This window comes from Hydra vulgaris, chromosome 02, assembly GCF_038396675.1.
Source record: "Hydra vulgaris chromosome 02, alternate assembly HydraT2T_AEP".
In the NCBI taxonomy this organism is placed as follows: Eukaryota; Metazoa; Cnidaria; class Hydrozoa; order Anthoathecata; family Hydridae; genus Hydra; species Hydra vulgaris.
Genome location: NC_088921.1, coordinates 67,082,092 through 67,107,327, shown reverse-complemented (window position 1 = coordinate 67,107,327; position 25,236 = coordinate 67,082,092). Strand labels below are relative to the sequence as shown.

The following is a 25,236-nucleotide window of genomic DNA, read 5'->3' as shown; positions in this document are numbered from 1 at the left end:
GGCAACATCTTTAAGATCATTGAATCCTTTCTTTCCAATCATAACATAAAAGTTGTCCTCGATGGACAACACTCTTCTTCTTATTCTGTAACTTCAGGGGTTCCTCAAGGTTCTATCCTTGGCCCTATACTCTTTTCAATTTACATTAACGATCTTCCAAATATTCTCTCATCTAAGGTGGCATTGTTTGCTGATGACACTACCATTTATTCTTGTCGTGATAAAAAACCAACACTCTCTAATTGCTTGGAGGGGGCATTTGAGCTTGAAAAGGATCTCACTTCTGCTACAGCATGGGGCTCACAGTGGCTGGTGAACTTTAATTTAGATAAAACTCAATATTTTTCAGCCAATCATTATCGCAATAATTTAGATCTTCTTATATTTATGAACGGTGATGTACTCGATGAGTCACCTACTCTTCATCTTCTAGGATTAACTCTTACTTCCAATCTTTCTTGGAAACCATATATCAAATCAGTTGCAAAATTAGCATCTGCTAAGGTTGCATCTCTTTATCGAGCTCGTCACTTTCTTACTTCGGATTCTATTCTCTATCTCTATAAATCTCAAATCCGGCCTTGTATGTTGTATGGAATACTGTTGCCATATCTGGGGCGGATCTTCTAATGATGCCCTTTCTCTTTTAGACAAGGTGCAAAAACGCATTGTAAACATAGTTGAACCTGCTTTTGCAGCCAACCTCCAACCATTATCACATCGTCGTAATGTTGCTTCTCTTTCTCTTTTCTACAAATACTATAATGGGCATTGCACTAAAGAGCTAGCGTCTCTTGTGCCATCTACTTAAATTCATTCTCGTGTTACTCGTCATTCAATTAAGTGTCATCCTTTTTCTGTGACTGTTCCTAAGTGCTCCAAAAACGCTTATTCGTCTAGTTTTTTTCCTCGAACATCAGTTCTTTGGAATTCGCTTCCTTCATCTTGCTTTCCTGATTTATACAATTTGCAATCTTTTAAGTCGTCCGTTAATCGTTATCTTGCTCTAAAATCTTCATCTTTTCTCTTTCAGTAACTTCCAACTTTAATTAGTGGTTGCTTGCAGCCTTGTTGGAAGCGAAGACGTTTAAAATAAAATATATATATATATATATACATATATATGTATGTATATATATATATATAAATATATATATATATATATATATATATATATATATATATATATATATATATATATATATATATATGTTTTCTATTAAGCAACCACAAACCTGAAGATTACACAGGCTTGTAACAATAGTTTTTCCTGTATAGCTTTTTTATGTATAGTTTTACATAACTAGTTCTAACTATATAACTATATAATTTTTTAACAAAAAAACTATATATTTGTTTTTATTTGTTTTTCAACTTAAAGTTATGAAAATCATGAAATTTTATTTCTACTATATTATAGCTCTGAATCAGATATACATACATACATACATATATATATATATATATATATATATATATATATATATATATATATATATATATATATATATATATATATATATATATATATATATATATATATATATATATATATATATATATATATATATATATATATATATATATATATATATATATATATATATAAATATATATATGTATACATATATATATGTATATGTATATATATGTGTATATATATATATATATATATATATATATAGTTCTATAGTTTGTTGGCTTTAGGAAGAGCGGAAGGAAAAAAGTGATTCTTACGCCAACACATACGTCACTTTTAATTACTTTTGACTTTCGTCCAACATTTCCGTGTTGGACGAAAGTAAAAACCATTAATTTAATTACAAATTAATCGTTTTTTAAAAAAACCACAAAAACGCAAATTTAATTGACCAGAATGTTTTTAAAAACATTCTGAATGTTTTTATAACATTTTGAATGTTTTTAACAATATAAACAATGTTTTTATTTTTATTTTTTTTAATAAAATGCTTTTATTTTTATTTTTTTTAATAAAATGTTTTTATTTTTATTTTTTTTACTGTAAATCATGCGCGGAGTGTTGCTACATCGACTATCTTATAGCCTGACTCGCAAGGGAGTGCTGCTACATCGACTGACAAATAGCCTGACTCGCAAGGGAGTGCTGCTACATCGACTGACAAATAGCCTGACTCGCAAGGGAGTGCTGCTACATCGACTGACAAATAGCCTGACCCGCAAGGGAGTGCTGCTACATTGACTGAGGGTTTGGTTGGGGCAGGCAGTCTATCATTATTAAAAAAAAAAAATTCCGGTCTTGCATTTTAATTTTTACTTTTTGTCAACAAAATATCGAAAAAACTTTCGGACAACATCTAAGGGTTGTATATATATATATATATATATATATATATATATATATACATACACATGCATAATGTATAATTATGCGTAATATATAAATATAAAAATCTTTTTTTTCTCTTTCAATTCTCCAACTTTAAAACACACCAGAAAAAATGATTTCAGTACTACTAGTAATATGTTTTTGAGAGCAATTAATCTATGCAATTAAGAATGCTATGAAATTAGTATTTGTATGCTATGAAATTAGTAATTAGAAATTAGTATTTGTATGCTATGAAATTAGTAATTAGCAATTAAGAATGCTATGAAATTAGTATTGGTATGCTATGAAATTAGCAATTAGATATGCTATGAATTAAGCAATAAGATATGCTGTGAAATTAGCAATTAGGTATGCTATGAAATAAGCAATTAGGTATGCTATATAAAAATGTTTTCAATTTTTTTTGTAGAGAGGTGTGGTTTATGAAGAAGTGCTGATTATGCTTCCTTCTCATGTGGGAATCATCTTATTGTCTGCTACTGTTCCAAATACATTAGAATTTGCTTCTTGGATAGGGTAAGAGTAACAAAAAACTTGTTTTTCTATTTTAACACAATAAAAAAATTTTCAATTGCGTAATATATTATGTTGTCAATATACAGATTGTGTTGTCAATATACTGATTGTGTTTTCAATGTACTGATTGTGTTGTCAATATACTGATTGTGTTGTCAATATACTGATTGTGTTGTCAATATACTGATTGTGTTGTCAATATACTGATTGTGTTGTCAATATACTGATTGTGTTGTCAATATACTGATTGTGTTGTCAATATACTGATTGTGTTGTCAATATACTGATTGTGTTGTCAATATACTGATTGTGTTGTCAATATACTGATTGTGTTGTCAATATACTGATTGTGTAGTCAATATACTGATTGTGTTGTCATTACATTAGTTAAATTGTATAAAATGTGCATAATAATAAAAAACTAAATTATTCAGAGTGGTATTAAATAAATTTGTTTTAATTTTAGATTTATAAAACTGTAAAATAAACCATACATAACTTTATTAAAAAACATTTTAAAATAGTCTATTATTATGATAATAACCACTTGACACAAGCAAGTAAGTTGAAAAAGTTATATTATACTAGTATTGATATTTGAGTTGGTGCTAAAGGCTCCCTTAGTTGAATGACCGCAATGTCCCCAATGACCAAAAAAATCCAATCTTAATTAAATCTTATTACAAGAACCTACATATATTATAGGTATAGAAGCAAAAGGGTGTGTTAATTTGCGTATGTGTCTGTATATGTATAAATGTATATATATATATATATATATATATATATATATATATATATATATATATATATATATATATATATATATATATACATATATATATATATATATATATATATATATATATATATATATATATATATATATATATATAAATATATATATATATAAATATATATAAATATATAAATACATATAAATATATATATATATATATATATATATATATATATATATATGTATATATATATATATATATATATATATATATATATATATATATATATATATATATATATATGTATATATATATATATATATATATATATAAATAACAATTTTAAAATGTATTCTACAAAGAAGAGTGCTCAATGTTCTTAAAAAGACCAATAATAAATTAAATAAGTAGAAAATCACTTAAGAAAAAATTTTCACTTTACACTGTGTTTCATCAATAAAGACTCATCAGGAGGGGATGATCATTTCAATGAACTACTGTAAATTTTTCAGATTTTGTGGAATATGCTGATACTATTATAAAAAGAATTCTTTTCGAATTCATTACTTCTGTTTTTTTTATAAAAATGTAAAGGGGGGATTTAATGTTATTATTGTTTGAGCTCATTTATTTTCATAGTTTTTTAGGAGAAACTTATTTTTGTGCCTGCATTTAGGAATTAATTCTGATTTTTTGTTTATCAAACATTCTTGGTTTGCATGTGTAACTACTTCAATATTTTCTTGTAGGCAAAGTATACAATTTTTGGAAATATTGTTATATGCAGGCGCTATTTTAAGAATGGACCAATTCAATATAAAATCATCAATATTTTTATCTTTTAATTCCCATATGTATTTTGATGGCATGGTGTCTTTTGAATACTTTTTATTTTTAAAGAATTGCTTATGATTGGCAAAAGGCTTTTTCCATTCACCCTCTGTTAAGACAATACATTGTTTATTAGGTACATTCTTTGAGGAAATAACATATTTATATACCACGTTTTTTGATAAACAATTTCCACTCATTGGACAATTATTTTTTTGTTTACAATTACAATTTTCTGTCGTTTTTTCATTGAGGATTTCTTTTTTGTTTAACAAAGCCATATTGTGACCTTATATTATTTTTTCTAACTTTAAGCTAAAGTTAGTTTTAACTTAAGAAATACAGTTAAAGCTAACTTTAACTGTATTTTGATTAAAAAATTTTATGTAATTTATTTGAGGGCAGGAAAAGCTTATCAACTAATTTTAAAAACACTTTCCCCATGTTATTGGAAACATTTTTGCTATATGGGGGATTGAACCAAGTTACATTTCTAGTTCTATTTTGCTTTTTTGTATTCTTTTTTTCAGAGCCATGTTTTAGTTCAAAATTTTGGAAACCACTTTTTTTGAGGGCATCTTCAAAAATTTGTTTAGAGGAATTAAATACATTTTCATTAGAAGAGTTTTAGTTTAGCCTGTTAATAATTGAAATTGGAATTTGTTTTAGAGTTTGGGGTGGATGATTAATTTACAATAATATTAATTTACAATAATTCAATAGTTTATATTAACATACAAAATTCATCGTTTGGTTTTTTGAAAGGCTCATATGAATTTTCACAGAGATAAAATGTGACTTCAAGAAAGTTCGCAATTTTTAAATTTAACTTATTTCAATTTGAAAGCCAATATTTAAAAAATTTTTATATCTTTTTTAATCTTATCAAGCTGTGGGCGAGATTTTTTACGCAGTGTCCTTATTAAAGTAAAGTGAGGTTTTTCTGCAATGTTTTATTATACAGATTGTATCTTCTGGAATAAATGTGTATCTTTTTGCAAATTCAATTGTTTTTTGAAATTTACATTAGTTAAGACATTTATGACTTCCTGTAATTTAATTTTTGGTATAAATTAAAGTTTTATTAATTTGATCATTCATTTCTGATGAGTCTTTATTGATGAAGCACAGTTTAAAATAAAAAAAAATTTTTCATTATCTTCGCTACCAACAAACCACACTTCACTGCAAGCAACCACTATTAGAGTTAGAAGTTACTGGAAACGAAAAAATGAAGTTTATAGAGCAACAATTGACTGATGAATTAAAAATTGGAAATTATATGAATCAGGAAAACAAGATGAGGGGAGCGAATTCCAAAGAACTTAAGATAGAGAAAAAAATTTATACAAATAAGAGATTTTGAAGCACTTAGGAACAGTCACAGTAAAAGGATGAGACTTGAATGATGAGTAACACAAAAATGAATTTTAGCAGATGGCACAAGTGACACCAGCTCTTTAAAGCAGTGCCCATTATAATATTTGTAGAAAAGAGATAAGAAGCAACATTAGGACGATGTGATAATGGTTGCAGGTTAGCTGCAAGAGCAGGTCCAACTATCTTTACAATGCATTTTTGCATGTTGTCTGAAAGAATAAAGGCATTATTGGAAGATCCCCCCAGATATGACAACAGTATTCCATACAAGAACAGATTTGAGATTTATAGAGATAGAGACTAGAATACGAACTAAGAAAGTGTCGAGCTCGATAAAGAGATGCTACCTCAGCAGATGCTAATTTTGCAACAGATTTGATATATGGTTTCCAAGAAAGATCAGAAGTAAGAGTTAATCCTAGAAAATGAAGGATAGATGACTCATCGAGTACATTACTGTTCATAAATATAGGAAGATCTAGATTATTGCGATAATGATTGGGTTTTATCTAAATTAAAGTTTACCAGCCACTGTGAGCCCCATGCTGTAGCAGAAGTGAGATCCTTTTCAAGCTCAAATGCCCCCTCCAAGCAACCAGAGAGTGTTAGCTTCTTATCAAGACAGGGAGAAATGGTAGCATCACCAGTGAACAATGCCACCTTAGATGTGAGAATATCTGGAAGATTGTTAATGTAAATTAAAAACAATAAAGGGCCAAAGATAAAACCCTGGGGAACCCCTGAAGTTACAGGATATGAAGAAGAGTGCAGTCTATCGAGGACGACTTTTACAATACGATCAGAAAGGAAGGATTGAATAATCTTGAAGATAATACCTTATAAACCTTTAATAAGAAAGTTTATGGAGAAGACCAGCATGCCAAACTTTATCCAAAGCTTTAGAAATGTCAAGAGTGATAGCCTTAAGCTTACCAAATCTACCTAATGCACAATAAAATCTATCTGTTATTACTGTTAGTAAATCAGCTGTAGAACAAGAAGGTCGAAATCCATTTTGATGATCAGGAAGCAAGTTATTAAAGTCAAGATAAGAGATTAAATGTTTGTTGAATAAAGATTCAAAAACCTCGCTTATAATAATAAGAAGACTAATGGAGCGGTAGTTCAACAAGTCAGATCAATCTCCAGAATTTTTGAAAATAGAGATAATAGATGCCATTTTCCAGCAGGCTGGAAAAGAAGACTCTGATAAGCACTTGTTAAATAGTTTTGAAAATATAGACGACAGCTCCGGAGAACAATTCTGCAAGACTAAAATAGGTATATTGTCCACACCACAAGCTGTAGAAGAGTCTAAGCAAGAAATTACTTTAGGTACAGATGCTGGAGTGATACAAATGTCAAGCAATGGATCAACCTGTTTGTCAGCTTTATCAGGTAGAACGCAAATAGTGGAATCAAGAGATGAGATTGATGAAAAGTTCTTAGCAAACAATTCACAATTCGGCTTTATCGTTAGGTGAGGTGACAAAGTCTGAACCATACAAGAGAGAGGTGGAATAACAGAATTGCCTTTAATATTGATACTGTTAAAGGTTCTCAAGAAGTCACAAGAAGCTAATTTTTGAGATGAAATACAAGATTTCATGACCTCAGAATTGCGGGCTTTGACGTTTAACAAAACCTTTTTACAATAGTTTCTAGCAATAGTAAACAAGGGTCTGTTTTCTGGATAATTGTTTTGCTGATAGATATGGAAGTAATGGTTTTAATTAGATATTGCAGCAGCACTATGAGAGGAAAACCATGGAGAAGAGTGAGGCTTCACTTGGAGTTGTCTAGATGGAATAAAGATTCCATGCCAGCTTGAATCCAAGAAGTTAATCCAAGAAGTAAATTTGTCAGCAGGAAGACGAAAGATTTCTACCTAAGGGCTTTTATTAAAAAAAATCAAGGAAAGAGTCCCAGTCAGCTTTAAGGTAGTTGTTAGAGGTAAAATGATAGGGGGATTCTGATGACAAAGCAGAATGAGATATTAGTTTTAGAGAGATCAAACCGTGATCAGAAACACCTAAGGGTGAATGTGGAGAAACTGAGCACTGACTAGGATCAAACATAAGTTGAGTGGAGAAGGTAAATTGTTCGAATTGTCTGGAAACCGATTTGGAAAGTTGACTATTTAAGTTAGAGATTGAGAAAGGCAAAAGTTGTGGGTTCTAATGTCTGCAGAGTCACTGACACTATAGCCAAGCCATTAAGTGTGATGAGCGTTAAAGTCACTAACAACAATATCAGCTGAAGGATAAAGAGAGAGGGCTTGGTCAATTTGATCAGAAATAACATCGAAAAGAGTGCAGTCTTGAGATGAAGGAGAGCAATATAGAAATAAGAGGAAGGCGATAGAGTAAAGTGGTGCTAAATGAAAGCACATAAAAAAATAGTCTGTGGATTCAAACCTAGTTTTCTGACAAATTGGTGAAATCTTACAAATGTAAATGCCCAGGCCAAGCATGTGACTATTGGAGTCTTTATGATCTAAAGGAAAATAACCATCAACACTAAAATCACAAGATAAGACAGCTGAACTCAGATTAGTCTCACAAAGAGCAAGTATTTTGGTGAACTTTGCAAGAGATAAGAATTCAACAGAAGAAAAGTTATTTTGAAGGCCGGGAATATTAGTGAGTGATAGATTTAGTGAACTTGGTGATGTTGATGGTTTTTTGTGTTTTACGGTTTTTGGTATTTTAGTCGTTTCTAAATTTGTATAAGATCTTAACTCAAAGCACAGATAGTACTCAGTACACTATTTAATAGTCCAAGCGAGAGCTTCAATACTATTAATAAACCTTAAGCCATAACAAAAGGCTCCAAATTTGGCCTTAACAATGCACACCAAAAGTACAAACAAGGACACCATCCATGCACAACATGGCACTGTTAGCACTCTGATATTTTACAGCTGTAGTCGGAATCAGCCTCTCTGAGAGCTACCACAGAGTTTGGGAAACCTGACTACCAGCCGTCCTCAGAACCATATAACTAAGTTTTAGAGCTGTACCCTCATTAGGAGATAATAGAATAAGTTGCCTAGTCATAAAAACAGAGACACAAGCAAAACCCATGCATTGAGTCAAGAAGATCCAGCATTCAACATCATAAACTAGAATTAATGCAATATAATTACGTCTGCCCATGATGGGTTTTTTATATAGACACCATCTGTAGCCTTTACTCAACCAAGAGCTTCAAGTGTTTTAAGTTGGAGTTGGCTTCTCCAAGCCTCTGCTTAAAAAGCGTATATACCATATATATATAAATATATATATATATATATTTTTTTTTTTGCTGATATGATGTTGACTTCTAACATTAAGATTGACAAATTATTGCTGACCTCATTTTTTCTAATTCCAAGGGCTGATATATATATGTATATGTATATCAGCTCTTGGATGAAGTTTGGCATGCAGAAGTGAAGAAAATGAGGTTTGGTTTGCGGAAGGGAAGAAAATGAGGTTTGGTATGTGGAAGTGAAGAAGATGAGGTTTGGTCTTCATTTTTACATTCTGAGGAACTAGAGCAATTGATAACAAAAGAATATTTGTCAAAAGAATTTTTTTGTAATTTATGTTGGTGGTGTCTTTTTTGCTTTATTTTTTCATTATTTATATGGCTATATTTTCTCTGAGACTCTTTCAAGTTTCTTTAGCTCCAAAAGATCGATCAACCCCAATCCCAACAGCAGCTCGATGGATCTTTGTGTTGCATTATTTAAAATGTTTTATTTTCTTTATTTTTCATACAACTATGTGCTTCTTTTGTTGACAAGTCAAAGAATTGTGCAAGCTTAGCTTTAAAAACTTCTTTTTTTGTAGCTGTCCAAGTTTTCGATTCTGTTCTTTTTAAGAAAATACTCATCATAAAGTTTTTTAGGTTTTCTTTCAGGATTGTCAACTCTTTGAGTTGGAATCCTTTGGAAGATTGTTTTGATTCAACTGATAATCAAATACTTATCTTGTTTTTAAAAAAATAAAATGTTCCTTGTTTTTCTTATAGAATGTAATAGTAATTGAAAAAATCCTCTGAAGAGCATCTTCTCTCTTAAGTAGTTGAGCAATTGACAGTGTTTTGGTTTGCTTACCACAAAGACACACTTCAGATGTTAATCTGGTGTCAGCCATACTTTCTTTCATTTTTGTTTTGCCACAAGATAAGAATAAGAGATTTTGCTATGAGAAAAAATAAAAATAATACTATAATAATATTATTGAATATATTATTGATTATTAAATATATATTATTGAGTATATCATTAGTATTATTAATATTTTGAGTATATTATTGAATAATCTTATATTATAATAGATAAGAAAGATAAATAGGAATTACCTTTAACTAACAAAACAATATATGATTATATATGTTGATTATAGATTGCAGTGATTAGGGTATAACATGGGGTACTGAGAACAGGCAATATTAAATTGATAAAAATTGTGTTATTGAGTAATAAATTGTAAATTTCATAATTTGACCATAATTAGACAAAATGATGTATAAGCCGGCACCTGTAAAAAAATAATTTTGTTATACACATTTAGTAACTAATATAAAAAGATAAAAATACTCATCTTGGGCAAAATTTGACTTGAGTTAAGGCTAGGGAAAATCTTAAGGGGTAAGCAGAATAAGTTTGTTGACCAGCCTCAGACCCCTTTTTCATCTATTATGCTGGCGCAGATGCAAACCTGTGTTACATTGTTTCCTGCCTAGTATAATAAATGCTGGATCTTTTTGAGTCTACTCAAAAGTTTTTCTTGTGCAACTCTTTTCTTCAAATGGACGGCTTGAAGTAAGGTTTGCTGAACTATGTGTTAGCTCTCAGAGATTTCAGAGATAAATATCAGAGTATTAACAGTACCATGTTGCCCATGGTTGGCATCCCTGTTAGTACTTTTGGTGTGCATTGTCAAGGCCATATAAGGAACCCTAAGTTTAGATATTTTGTTATCTAGTAGACTGAGACAACTGTGTAGCTTGTTGCTTGGGATGCCATGCTCTATCTATGAATTGAGTTTAAAAACCGCGACTAATGTAATTAAAAATATCAGTAGAGAATGGGTAAAGATAAAGATGGTGAACACGATAAAGAGAAGCAACCTTAGCAGAATTTAACTTTAATGAGGGCTCAGTGAGAGTGTTGCCATTCATTAATATAGGAATGTTGACAATATTGGGATAGTTGTTTGCAGTAAATAACTGAGTTTTGTTGGAGTTAAAATGCAAGCCCCAAGCTGTTACAGAAGAGAGTCCTTTTTCATGATTGGCTACCTTTTCTAAGCGATTGAGTAGAGAAGACAGAATTATAAAGTTGAGTCATCAGCAAATTAGTTTAGATATAAGATTGTCAAGAAGATTATTAATGTAGGTAGGAAGCAATACAGGAGCAGGATAGAACCTTGAGGTACCCCATAAGTTACTGGAAATGAAGAAGAGTGTTGGCCTTCTTGGATTAATTTAATACTGTGGTTAGAAAGAAATGATTTGATAATCTCAAAAACTTTCCTAGATACACCATATGAAGCAAGCTTATGGAGAAGATTAGCATGCCGGACTTAGTTGAAAGCTTTAGATATGTCAAGAGCAATAGCCCTTTGTCTTGCCGCCTCCATCTAATGCACAATAAAATCTTTCAGTCACAGCAGTTAGCAAGTCAGTTACAGAGCAAGAAAATCAAAATATAATTTTGAGCGAGAGGATCAGAAACAGTATTGATTGTCTGACAGCAAGTTATTTTACTCAAGATGGGATGTGAGAAATTTGTTTATCAAAGACTCAAAGACTTTGTTAATAACAGAAAGAAGACTGATTGGATGATAATTGGAGGGCTCAGAATGTTCACCAGAGTTTTTGAAAATTGGAATAACAGATGCCATTTTCCAACTGGCAGGAAAGAAAAAGAAAAGCGGAAGAAAAGTTTATTTAAAAGCAACGGAAGCCGAATTGATTTGGATGTCTAACAATAGGTTAACCTGTTTCACTGTATGGCAGAAAGAGAATGGCCATTACATTCAAGAGTAGACAAAAATTTCTTTGCAAATAGTTCTGCCTTTGTTTGGGGGTGGTTATAAGATTGTACCCATGAATTAAAGATGGAATGCTTGAATTTTGATAATGATACTGTTAAATATTTTCCGCATTTCTATAGAGTCTAATTTCTGAGATAAGATATGAGATTAATGGGAATGGTTAGTGGGAATAATGAAGCTTAGCACTTTTTTACATTGATTTCTTGCAATAATAGTTTGTTCTCATAAGAGTTGTTCTTTTGAAAAAGATGAAAAAGTATTATGATTAGATATAACAGCTGCACAAGAATGTGAAAACTATGGAGTAGAATGACGTTGGACTTGAAGTTGACGGAATAAAAGTGCCTGTCTAGTAATAAGTAGTGCGATAATCCTGAAGAAAACACAGGATAAACAAAGATAAGGTACAAGATAAAGAAAGTACAAGATAAAAATATCATTGCGTGATATTTTTATCTTGTACTTTTTCTTGTAAATTAGGGTCAGAAGCTAGATACAAATCAAGGAGTGAAGGTAAAAAAACGAGTCACAAAATCAACTCTCTGATAACAAAAATAATAGCAGAAGGGGTAAAGAAAAAAGGCATTGTCAATTTGATCAAAAATTACATAAATGCAGTTACTAAAAAATGCAGTCTTGAGGGAAAGGTGAATAATAAAGAACCAACAGGATGGTGATAGATTGAAGATGTGCTTAGCGGAAGCACATAAAAGAATGGTCAGAGGATTGAAACCTGATTTTTCAAAAAATAGATATATTGATGTGTAAGTATACCCCCAAACCAAATATGTGACCATTTGTGATTTTTGCAAGAGGTTAGATTCAACTGAAAAAAAGTTACTTTGTAGACCACTAATATTTTTAAAGATATATTGAAACAGTTATGTGGAGGTGATGGTTTTTTTATGTTAAATATTATTGGTTGCTTTGGGGCATAGTTTAAATTGATGATATTTTTTTATGTTTACATTTTCCTATAAATGACTCAAGTTCACTTGAGTCATTTATAGATAAAGCATGGCATTCCGAGCAATTAGCTACGCAGTTGCCTCAGTTCAGCTAATTAACAAAATGTTATAACTTAGGACACATTATATGGCCTTGACAATGCACACTCAAAGTACTAAGAGGGGCACCATCGATGCACAACATGGCACTGTTAATACTATGATATTTTACATCTGTTGATGGAATCAGCCTCTCTGAGAGCTGCCGCTGAGTTTGGAGAAACTTTATTAGAAGTCGGCCTCAGAACCATTAAACTGAGTTTTAGAGCTGTTCCCTCATGAGGAGATAACAGTAAGAGTTGTATAGGCACTACCAAAAAAGATCTATGAAAATATCAAATGATCTATGAGTAGAGTCAAGAAGATCAAGCATTCTTTATCCTAGGCAGAAAATAATGTAGCACCAGTTTACATCTACGCTAGCCTAATAGATGAAAAATAGATACAAGGCTGGTCAACAGAATTATTCTGCTTACCCCTAAAGTCTTGCGTTAGATAGATATGGAGAAGTTAAGGCCATTGCTATTGACATTTCTAAAGCTTTTGATAAAGTTTGGCATGCTGGTATTTACCATAAGCTTTCTTCTTATGGTGTATCAGGTAACATCTTTAAGATTATTGAATCCTTCCTTAACAGTCATAGTATAAAAGTTATTCTCAATGGACAGCACTCTTCTTCATATCCTGTAACTTCAGGGGTTTCTCAAGGTTCTATCCTTGGCCATATACTCTTTTAAATTTACATTAACAATCTTCCTGATATTTTCACATCTAAGGTGGCATTGTTCACTGTTGATACTACCAATTATTCTTGTCTTGACAAGTAGCCAACACTCTTTAATTGCTTAGAAGGGGGATCTAAGCTTGAAAAAAATCTCACTTCTGCTACAGCATGGGGCTCTCAATGACTGGTGAACTTTAATTCAGATAAATCTCATCTAACCTTCATTTTCTAGAATTAACTCTTATCTCCGATCTTTCTTGGAAACCATATATCAAATGCATTGCAAAATTAGCATCTGCTAAGGTTTCATCTCTTTATTGTGCTCGCCACTTTCTTACTCAGAATTCTATTCCTTATCTCTATAAATCTCAAATCTGTCCTTGTATGGAATACTGTTGCCATATCTGGGGTAGATCTTCAAATGATGCACATTCGCTTTTAGACAATATGTAAAGATGCTGTGTAAATATAGGTTGGACCTGCTCTTGCAGGCAACCTCCAACTATTATCACATCGTCATAATGTTGCTTCTCTTTCTCTTTACTATAAATTCTATTATGGGTACTGCTCTAAAGAGCTAGTGTCTCTTGTGCCATCTACTAAAATTCATTCTCGTGTTACTCGTCATTCAATTAAGTCTCATCCTTATACTGTGACTCCAAAAATTCTTATTTGTCTCGTTTTTTACCTCAAATATCAGCTCTTTGGAATTCTCTCCCTTTGTCTTGTATTCCTTATTTATATAATTTGCTATCTTTCAAGTTGTCTGTCAATAGTTATCTTGCTATATAAATTTCATTTTTTCTCTTCCAGTAATTTCCAACTCTTATTGTGGTTGCTTGCAGCCTTGTTGGAAGTGAATATGAAAGATTATTTTTATTATATTTAAAAAACTTTTATGTTAGTGATATTGTTAGGCAGATAGATTACAAGATTCTTTGTAATTTATCTGCCTTTGTAAAGGTAACATCTTTCCGTCTTATGAAATTAAAAATTAAAATTGTAAAAATGGTAGACTTTATTAAAAAGAAGTGGTTATCTCTAATGATTTATTTAAAAGTCTCTCGAACTCTTGAAAGAATAAAAAGTATGTATAATAAAAAATTAATTCTTTTTGTTTGAAAAAAAAAATGACACACGATAAACTATATATTTATTAAAACTTTTATATTTATTAAAGCAGAATAAGTTTATTTATACTCTTTATTTTTGACAAGCACCTTTTATCGTGGTTTATTTAAACAAAAAAATTTCTTTTGTGTTTTCATTCTATTTATTATCTGTTCATTATTTGTTGAGACGTGTTCTATACACCTAGTGAGCTAATATTCCCCAAAAATCTTTTCAAGTCTTTAGAACATTTTGCCGACATGTTTTAGCTCAAAGTTTGTTTAACCAATCTGTTGTCTTTTAGCATGTGAGTCAGATTCAGCCAAAAGATATATTTATCTTCAATATGATGTTGGTTGATAAATATAGTTATTTTCTGTGAATATTTTCAAATATAGATGTTGGCATCAACAACTGATCATCTTGTTGTTCCTGTGTATGGCACTGAAATGCCTTTGCTGGATAGCACCAAACAATATTTTAGGTTCAAATTTTTTTTTTTACTTTACATTCGATGGAGTATTTTCTTTGTCAATAGAATAAAATCTGGTATTTCCAGGCATTTCAAAACCTGAAAATGTTAAATTATTTCACAACGCAATTTTTGGAACTTAATTACAATTTGTTTCGCTTGTTTTTCACTGTATTTTGGTGCACATTGTTGCCTGTTAACTGTTTAGTGGCATTTTTCAATGTGTTTTTGCTGCTTGTCTAATTTTGCTGGATTTCTTTTCTTCACTCGTTTCCACATGGTATGCCTCTTGTATGAAACATTTTGTATGGTAAATTGTTGATTGTGCAATGAAACCTAAAAACATTTTACGATATAAGATTCCCTTAAGTAGATGTGTCGCTAAACAATCACTTTTTTTCTACACAAAAATTTATTAACTCAATGTGTTATGTATATCTAAACTACACAACTGTATAAAATGGGTTTTTTTCCAAGCTTTTTATTCAGGCTTTTAAATGTTTTTTTCCTAATCATCATAAAAGTTTCTGTTCATCTACTATTCTAAATGTTAACCCTGATTTCATCATGAACTGTCACCATTTGTATGTTGTTTAGTAATTTTGTTTTTCTTTAGAAAAACTAAACAAAAGGAAGTTTATGTAGTTCAAACAAAAATGCGCCCTGTTCCATTAGAACACTATCTTTATACTGGCAATAGCAACAAAACTTCAAATGAACTATTTTGTATATTGGATCAAAAAGGAAATTTTCTTTTAAGTGGCTATAGAGCTGCATTAAATGCTAAAAAGGAAAGAGCCAGTAAAGTAGATGAAAGTTATGGCCCGAAAGGTGTTCGACAGGGAAATCCTCTAGCAGTAAGTTTTTTGTATGAAAGATTTTTGCAATAATAATTGAAGGTCAAATAAATTTATCATTTCAAATGTTAATTTAATTAAGATTTTATCATTTTATATTTAAATATTTTGTTGTTTGAAATGTTAAATTTTCTGATAATACATTCATGTATATATGTGTACATGATATGCCCATGTAGGGCTGCTAGTTTGAACATGTTCAAGTTTGAACGTTTGAACTTTACACAAAAATTTCAACATTCAAGTTCGGAATTTTTTTTCCTAATAGTTCGAACTTTTAAATTTAAAAAAATGAAATGTCTTTTCATTAATTTTTGTAAAACAAGCTGAAATATAAGTCAAAATTATAAATTTGAATATTTTTGCTTTTTTTTGTTTTGTTCTTTGTCTGGAAACTCTAAAAGTATAATCAAAATTACATCACCTGTAGCGCCATCGCATTTAAGGTAGGATCAGTTTTTTCCTATTAAAAAGTAGTTAAGTACTTTTTCACCATTTGACCACTGTTTATTTACATTTGAAATTAAAATTCTAATGAGTTTTAAGTTCAAACAAAAATGACTACTCAGCATTAGCATACCTAGAAGATCTGAAGTTTAGGAGAAGATCTGAAGTTTATTTTCATTTTATGCAAAAAGCTGCAAGAAGCAAAATGTGCCTCAACACGCACTTTTACAAGACACTTAAAAATAAACACAAAATAAAGGTTCTCAAATGTAATAACATCAATAAAAATTAAATTATTAAAACAATAATTTAGTATATAAAAATGATATATTTGTTAAACCCAGTTGTTTTAAGTCAAGGTAATCAGTTTGAGAACAAAATAAAAAGAAATAATTTAGATAATTTAGCAAATTAATCTTATTCAAAGATTATTCTAGCTTAGAGAGATAGACTCGATATTAATAAAAAAAGCTAAAAATGGTAACAATATTAGAAATTATAACAAAGAATTGACTCTAGCTAAAGAACTGAAAATGTTTTTTCAGTTCTTTAGCTAGAGTCAATTCTTTGTTATAATTTCATTTATGTCAGGGTGTACCCTGATATAAATGAAAATATAACCTGAAATAAATGAAAATAATTTCAGTTATATCAGGGTGGCCAGCGGTCCTTGAAATCCTGGAAAAGTCCTGGAATTTTATAGGTCCTGGAAAAGTCCTGGAAAAACACCCTTTTTTACAAAAAGTCCTGGAAATCCTGGAGCTTTCTTTTATAGAGCTCAATATTCTATTCTTCTTGGGTAAAATTTTGTTCTTCAAATTCAAAGAAAGCAAGATGTAATTGGTGTCGAACAGATATGATTATTTTTATAATGGGAGTATCTGCTTTGGATTCTCATGCAATTGGTAAGAAACATGCAAGGACACATAATGCAGGTGATATATTCTTTACAGGAAGTTTTTTAGTTATTTGATTTTATTTTTTATTTTTAAAAATGTTATTATATTTTGGAATGCATGGAGAAAATTGATTAGCGGTGCACTTTACCGGGTATTAATTTTTTTTTTACACATTTCATTCCTAGATTTTACTACAGAAATATCTGGCAATAAAGCAACTTTTGTTAACTTACAAGAGCATTTTTCTAATTCAAACAACGTTTCAAATGACAAAATGGCAAAACCTACTATAGAGGATCTTCAATCTCCAGCTCTGGTTACCAAGGCAAAAATAATATGGACCTAAAATGTTGTAATGTCACATTTTTTTTAAGATCATGCTTAAAATTTAAATGAAATATTCAAATCCATGTTCTCTGATAGTACAATAGCATCAAAGTTTGCATGAAGCAAAACAAAATGTGGCTACCTTATAAATTTTGGTTTAGCACACTATCGAGAGCAACTTATATCTGAAGTCAGAGCCTCACCCATCTTTGTTTTGTCGTATGATGAGATTATGAATGTAATCTTTAAAAATGAACAAATGGACTTTGGAGTTAGATACTGGGATTCAAATTCTGGTGTTGTAAAAGCTAGATTCTAAATTCCTCAGACGCCCTATTTCACAGAATTTATTTGACAAACTCATTGAAGCAACAGAGATGTTTGATCTTGGAAAACCAATTCAAGTATCAATGGGGGGTCCTAATGTTAATTGGGAGGTTCTTAAAAATGTTAGATGAACATAGACAGGAAAAACGATATTCTGATATAGTTAATATGGGCAGTTGTTCATGGTGCCCTACAGACAGCAATAAATTCCCAAAAGTGGGAGTTAAAAAAAAATATTTCGTGCAATGTATAATTTTTTCACCAGAGTCACCAGCTAAAATAGATGAATATAGTTTGCGAAACTGATCTGCTTGCTTTGCCGTAAGTATGCATATTTAAGCAGAAAAAAAGTATATTAATAAATTATCTAATCTTTTATATTTTTATATAAGTTAAGAGCATTTCAGCATTTATATTTTTGGATTTTATTGTTTCACAGTTTCTGCGCAACTCGCTGGGTAGAAGATGAAGGTGTGGCCAAACATGGATAAAATTATAAAATATTGGGAGTCACTATCCAAAAGCAGGCGTCCTAAAAATAAGAGCTATTAAATTCTGTTAAATCATCATCTTCACAATTTTGTACCTTTGCGAATGCAGTTTTTAAAGATCTTACTAAAAAATTGAAAGGATTTCTAGTTCTATTTCAAACAGACAGACCTTTGGTTGCATTTTTATCTAACAGTTTAGAAAGCCTGTTACAAAGTTTGATGAAAATGATTCTCAAGCTAAACATTTTAAATGAAGCTGCAACTGCATATAGTTTAATAAAGGTTGAAGTAGGTAAATCAGACAACCAACTAGATGTAAACAAAATTGAATTCGGAACAGCGTTAAAACAGATGCTAAGTTCTCTTCATTGTAAACCAGAAGAGAAATTAGAGTTTATAATGGAATGTAAGTAGATTATCATCGTGTTATTGCAAAAATTACAAGAAAGATGCCCATTGAAATATTCTTTAGTGAGGAATGCTTTATCGTTGTCACCAAATGAAATGGTTCAAAACAAGGAAATATCCTCTGTTGAATTCTTGGCTCTAGCTGAGAGATTGAGTGCATTAAAATGGCTTTCAACCGATGATACAGATGATGCAAAACAACAATATGATGGATTTTTTAGTGCAGAAGGTGTTCAATTTAATGAAAAGTTTGAGTCTTTTAACAAGTTAACTGATTCTGTTGATAAATTTCTTGCTGTCTATTTACACAAAACTCTGAAGTATTCAGCATTGTGCGTCTGTGTTATCATTTTTTTAATCCACTGCAAATCACCCTTTCCATATCCAATCTTATATGGGTCAAGATTGCTAAATTACTAGAGAACAAAAAGATGGAGGCTGATCTTGTGCAAAGTCTAGAGAAAGAAAAAGCTCTTTATCGAAATAACACGTATTAGTGGATTTATCGAAATAACACGTATTAGTGGATTTATCGAAATAACACGTTTGGTTTAGCAAGAAGTGTATCGTTCAATGCTTTGGCATTATCTTCTCTGTTTTGGCAACATTTGCTAAAGCACAACTAAGACAGGACCAAGGTACCAGCTGTGTCTGTCGAATGATTTTAATACTGAAGTAGCTCCAAGAAGATTTTCATACCTATGAACCTCATTATCTGCAATGGAGCTTTTATATCCTATGCAATATTTTAACAATATTAGATAAAGTCATCAATCAAACAATCAACTAATTATTTTTTAAGCTGTTTTCTTATTTATAATTATTATTTTTAATTTGATATGGGGCAGCAGTTGGCGATATGCTCTAAAAAACACTGAGTGTATAAGATGCCGACAAACAGGGATATCGCAAATCTCTTCTATATTTTCTTCTGATAAGTTTGGGGCCATGTGCCACCCTTAAACTTTTTTTAAAGTAAAAAAAAAAATGCTTCCACTCAAGTCCAACAAAAATTTTGACCTAAATCTGAACCACCCTAATATTCATATACATTTTCATTAAAAATGTGCGCTTTAAATTTTCAGAAAAAGAAGAAAAAAACGAAGAATAATGAAATAAAAGATTGTTGCTTCATGCAAAACCCTTATTTGATGTAGAAGCACTCCTTTGCGGCAGAAGACTATAGGATAGTCGATGTATGTAAATTATAGTATCAGGTTAAGTTCTTTAAATAAGTTTTGGTCCTTATCTAAGAAGCCAGTTTATTTTACTATTACATTATTACAGTTTTACTATTTACTTTTTTCGAAGATAGTCTAGTCTAATAGTCTAATAATTTAGTATTTAATGATTTTATTTTTGCATTGGTGTTAGTTCAAATTTAATGATTTTATTTTTGCATTGGTGTTAGTTTAAATTTAATGATTTTATTTACTTTTGGTTCATTTTAAAGTCATAGTCATAGGGTTGGGATCCAAGTGCCATTGCTAGCATGCAATGGCACTTAATTATATTTTTATGTATATTTTGTAGTTGTATACTATATTGTTGTATTTGTATTTTATTTGACTATAAATTATTTTAATATTTATATTTGATTGAAATGTATTTGTGGTTTCATAAACTGAGGTGTTTTTCTTTTTTTTTTTGAGATAAACCAAGGTCTTATTTTTTTTTTTTTAGATGTAACAAATTGCTTTTTTATTATAAAATACTTTTTAATTTTAAAACTTTATTTTTTATTTCTACACAATAATTTAAAAATTTGTTTTTAAGTGTTATCAAATAACTTGTTTTCATTATTTTATTTAGTATACTATTTTATCAGTATTTCTTACAAGTTTTTTTTATTGTTCATAAATTAGTTTCAGTGATTGTTCTTCAATTACTTCATATTAAAGATATTAATGATACATAAATTATTGAAAGAAACATTATTCTTATATAATTAAAGATTTAAATTAATAAAGTTGATCATTTGTTTTAAAAAATAAAAAAAGTGAGATAAAAATATTTATACGTTTTTTATGTAAAATATAAATTTTTTCATTTGTATTTGGAAAACTCAAATTGCATTGATTTGTTTTGAAATCAAACTCAATTGCAGATCAGAAATTAAAATCTAGAAATCAGTTTAAAAGTGTTTAGGAATCTAGACATAATGTATTTGTAATTGATAAAATGTATCTGACCCATCTGGTCATTATTTTATCATCTGGTCACTATTTTCTTTTTCTGATCTATATTTTACTGTGGGATTTAATAATTTCAGAAACTTATCAAGGTTTTGTATTGAATTGAATTATACATGGCTCTCATCTACATATTTCTTTAAGTTTTAGGTAAAAGTTGATCAAACTAGTCAATTAGTTGATCTTTTTTTTCCAAGTGTTAAAAATATGCTTTGGCTATGACAACCTTTAAGGAAAATCCTATTAATCTTTAGTATTGTTGAGATTTCATTTTTGAGATCTAATTTTTGCATAAAAATTATCATTAGCTAAAGCAAATTTTTTCATGTATATCCATAAATTTTTTAAGATTAATAACTTTGGTGTTTAAAATGCCAATAATAATAGAAATTGTTTTGCCTATTGTAGGGATATAATGCTATCACATCAAAAAGAGAATTGATAATTTTCTATTATATATTATATAATTATTTATGGTTCCTTTTTAATGTAATATTTAGTTTTTTATAAATATATAATATATATATATTTTTGTATATATATATATATATATATATATATATATATATATATATATATATATATATATATATATATATATATATATATATATATAAAATATATATATATATATATATATATATAAAATATATATATACATAATTTTTATAAATTTCGTATAGTTTTTTTTCATACATAGGATAAAAGTGTTTGGTTGTCTTTACTATCTATGTTGCAGAAGAAAGATCAACTTCCTGTAGTGGCTTTTACTTTATCAAAAAAGAAATGTGATCAAAATGCAGAAAAAGTTAGCAGTGTTGAACTGGTAACATCTACTGAGCGCAGTCATATAATTTCATTTTTTAACAAATCTTTGAGGCAGTTAAAAGGTTCAGATCGCCAACTACCTCAGGTTTTTTAATTTTTAGCATAAAAAGTTTTTATATGTATTTGATCTACTTTATAATTTTCTATTTTCTCAAAATGTTTTTAAAAGAGTTTTTTGGTTTTTAAATATAGACTTAGGTCATTTTGCGGTAAAATAGGTTGATTTTGAACTTTTAAAAAAATTTCACTTATTGTGCCCTCAGATAGTTTGAAAATTGTTTCAGAAATTTGGAACCATCATTCTTTTTTTTTCTACTTAATTCAAATTTTTCGCAAACAAATCAGTAAAAATGTCAGTTTAAATAAAAATTTATATAACAATTGAAGGATGCAATTGGGAAAAGAGTCATTTTATAACTTCCCAGTTTTTTTTTAACAAGCTCTTTCCTCATTTAAAATAGTCATGTTTCTGTCACATTACAACAATCAAATCACAAAGATTTACAATTACACTAAAGTTACACTTAAAAACATACCTTGTAATACAAAGCGTTGATATTTTTCCACAAAATGAGAAAATTGTGGTTTCACTTTTTACTTCAATTTTCTTTTTGTCTATTTTTAATTATAAAAAATTTTAATATGCTAAATATAGTGCATGGTGTATAGTACGATACAGCAGCAACAGCAATTTTTCACTCAAATTTAACACACAACACCCAATTATACAGCATTATATTTTGATCAAAAGTTTTAAGCTTATGAAAATATTTAGTTTTCAAAATATTCTCAGCTCCACAAGCGAAAAGATGTTGTGGCTCAGCTCTGCCTTGGATTCCTCCTACATATGATCCAACAATAGTGCCAAATATTACCAAACGAAATAATACATTTTTACGACAATTTATTCTTGGTTTGGGTAACGTAAAAGACTTAAAACTTAATATAGCGTACTTTTTACTTATTAAAAGTTATTAGTGTGTACTTTTTAATTATTAGTACTAAAATTTTCACATCACTATGCATTATAAAATGTTGAGAATGTTAAGAAAGTTAAAAGCAATAAATATTTATGCATCATAATCTTTTTTAGAATTAAACTTTTTCTGTGTCATTTGACTTTTTTGTTTTTCTAATGCTAAACCATGCATATTCTGTAAAGAATAACTTTTCTTTTGAAACTTCAGAAATGAGCTTTACAGCATGCTTAACAGGCTGACTGTTTAATGGAAATCCTAGCTCACTAGGATCTGGTGTGTATTCAATCGTGTTATGAAGTTATCTGAAAAGATAACCTCTATCTATTATCTGAAAAGATAACCTCTTAGTAGCAGGAGCCTCGTTGATTAGCTGATAATCAGAAGCCAGATCTTTCTATATATGACACTCAATATTAACTTTTTTTATGTTTGAAATATGTTAACTCTAATGCCACCATAGATTTTATCAATCGAGGTATTGGAGGATTGTCTCGAGGTTTTAATATCATCTCGTTTCTTCCATAGTTTAGTTAAAGGGTTTATACTTTTCAATGTTGTGTGTAAAATTCTGGGCCTTACAGTAAAATTTTTAGGTTTGTTATTTTCGAACCAAGTTGGACCATACTCTGTCTGTATGTACTTTACAATTTCTTTAAGAACTGGAATAGGTTATTCTGTTCTTGAGTAAAAAATTAAAACTTGTATCATTTTGACAATAAATTAAAGTTATAGTAATAAATAAGAACAGGTATATGAAATTAAACCACAGATTATTTTTTATGTTTGTTTATGAAAATTGTGCTTACCTGAAACTATGTGTGTGTTACACATATTCAACCTATAACCTTTCATAAGAACTTATATCATTGATCACACTCTGTTCTAGAATAATTAAACAAGTCAAAACAGGTTCAAATTTGGCAATTGGTTTATTATGATGACTTTTCTGCAGCATTTCCTATTTCAATATAAAATTTTGTTAGCTTGTTTGCACAGCCATCAAAATTATTTTAAAATATGGCGCAAAGGTAACTCATTGCTGTGAAGCGCCCAACCAGTTTTATGAATGGTTTTGCCAAGTTTTTTGTACAAGACTGTACAAAGTTTCTTGTACAAGACACAAAGTCCAGTTTTATGTTTGGGAATTGTTTTGGATAACACAAATGTCAAGTCGAGTGTTGACATTTGTGTTATCCAAAACAATTACCAACAAAAACTCGATACTGTTGTAATATGTTAACACTTCATAAGCAGACAGTGCTAAAATGTCTTCTGCACCATTTAAAATGTTTCTGTGTGTCAGATACTTATCATTACTCCTGATACTGCTGTAAAACTTAGGTGATGAATCTTTTCAACTGATTTTTTTTTGCTCAGGTTATCAGGTAATATACTGCAATAAACTAAACTACCTTTGTGTCTTTACTATTGCAACCAATGCAAGATAGATTTTGGACTATAATATCATGTTCAGTTACAGACTACAGGCAAATCTTTTTTTTAGCAATATACATTTTACTTTTATCCAAAACATCAGTTTTGTCAGGAGGGGTCCTAAAACAGAAGTTTATTGATGGCCCCTGAATGTAAAAATCAGAAAATACAAAACAAAACAATAAATAGTATAAATTTTTCAATAAAGAGATATTTATTAGTTTTTCTTTTTTTTTTTTTCATATCATTTATTCGCTTTTTATTTTTACTGTTACTTTTTATTATTAAATATTTTAATTACACTGTTATTATTATTTTTCATTTATTAATTTTTAAGTATCACTTGTCTCTAATTTTTAAGTATCACTTTTTAGTATTTTGTTATACATAATTATACATAATATAATACTTATATATTCCAAGCAGAAATACAAAATTGTGTCAAACAACTTGTCTCTAGTTTTCTAAGCTGGTTCTGAATTTGTTTTCGTTGACAAGTTTTAAAGTACATAATTGAAAAAAAATTTGTTACAATTAAAAATTTTTTTATTTGATACTTAAAAAATGTTATTACTATTTGTTTAACAAATAGTAATGATTGTTTAGTGAGAAGTACTTTTCTTTTAACAAATAGTAATGATTGTTTAGTGAGAAGTACTTTTCTTTTAACAAATAGTAATGTTCGTTTAGTGAGAAGTACTTTTCTTTTAACAAATAGTAGTATTCGCTTAACAAATGGTACTATCAGTTAAACAAAGTTAAATGTAATATTCATTAAAAATATTTGTTTAAAAGTAATATTTGTTTAAAAGTAATATTTGTTCGGTACCAAAGTTTAACGA

The 25,236-nt window shown here is 29.4% G+C and overlaps 1 protein-coding gene across 2 annotated transcripts in view; it reads left to right on the top strand.

Annotated features, from left to right (window-relative positions):
- LOC100211403 (superkiller complex protein 2) overlaps positions 1 to 25,236 on the top strand; it is a 78,875-nt gene that overhangs the window by 28,350 nt on the left and 25,289 nt on the right. For both annotated transcript variants that reach the window (XM_065791755.1, XM_065791756.1), the window contains exons 13-15: positions 2,781 to 2,887; positions 15,821 to 16,061; positions 21,853 to 22,065. In XM_065791755.1, coding sequence (XP_065647827.1) covers positions 2,781 to 2,887; positions 15,821 to 16,061; positions 21,853 to 22,065 — 561 coding nt within the window. The remainder of the gene's footprint in view (positions 1 to 2,780; positions 2,888 to 15,820; positions 16,062 to 21,852; positions 22,066 to 25,236) is intronic.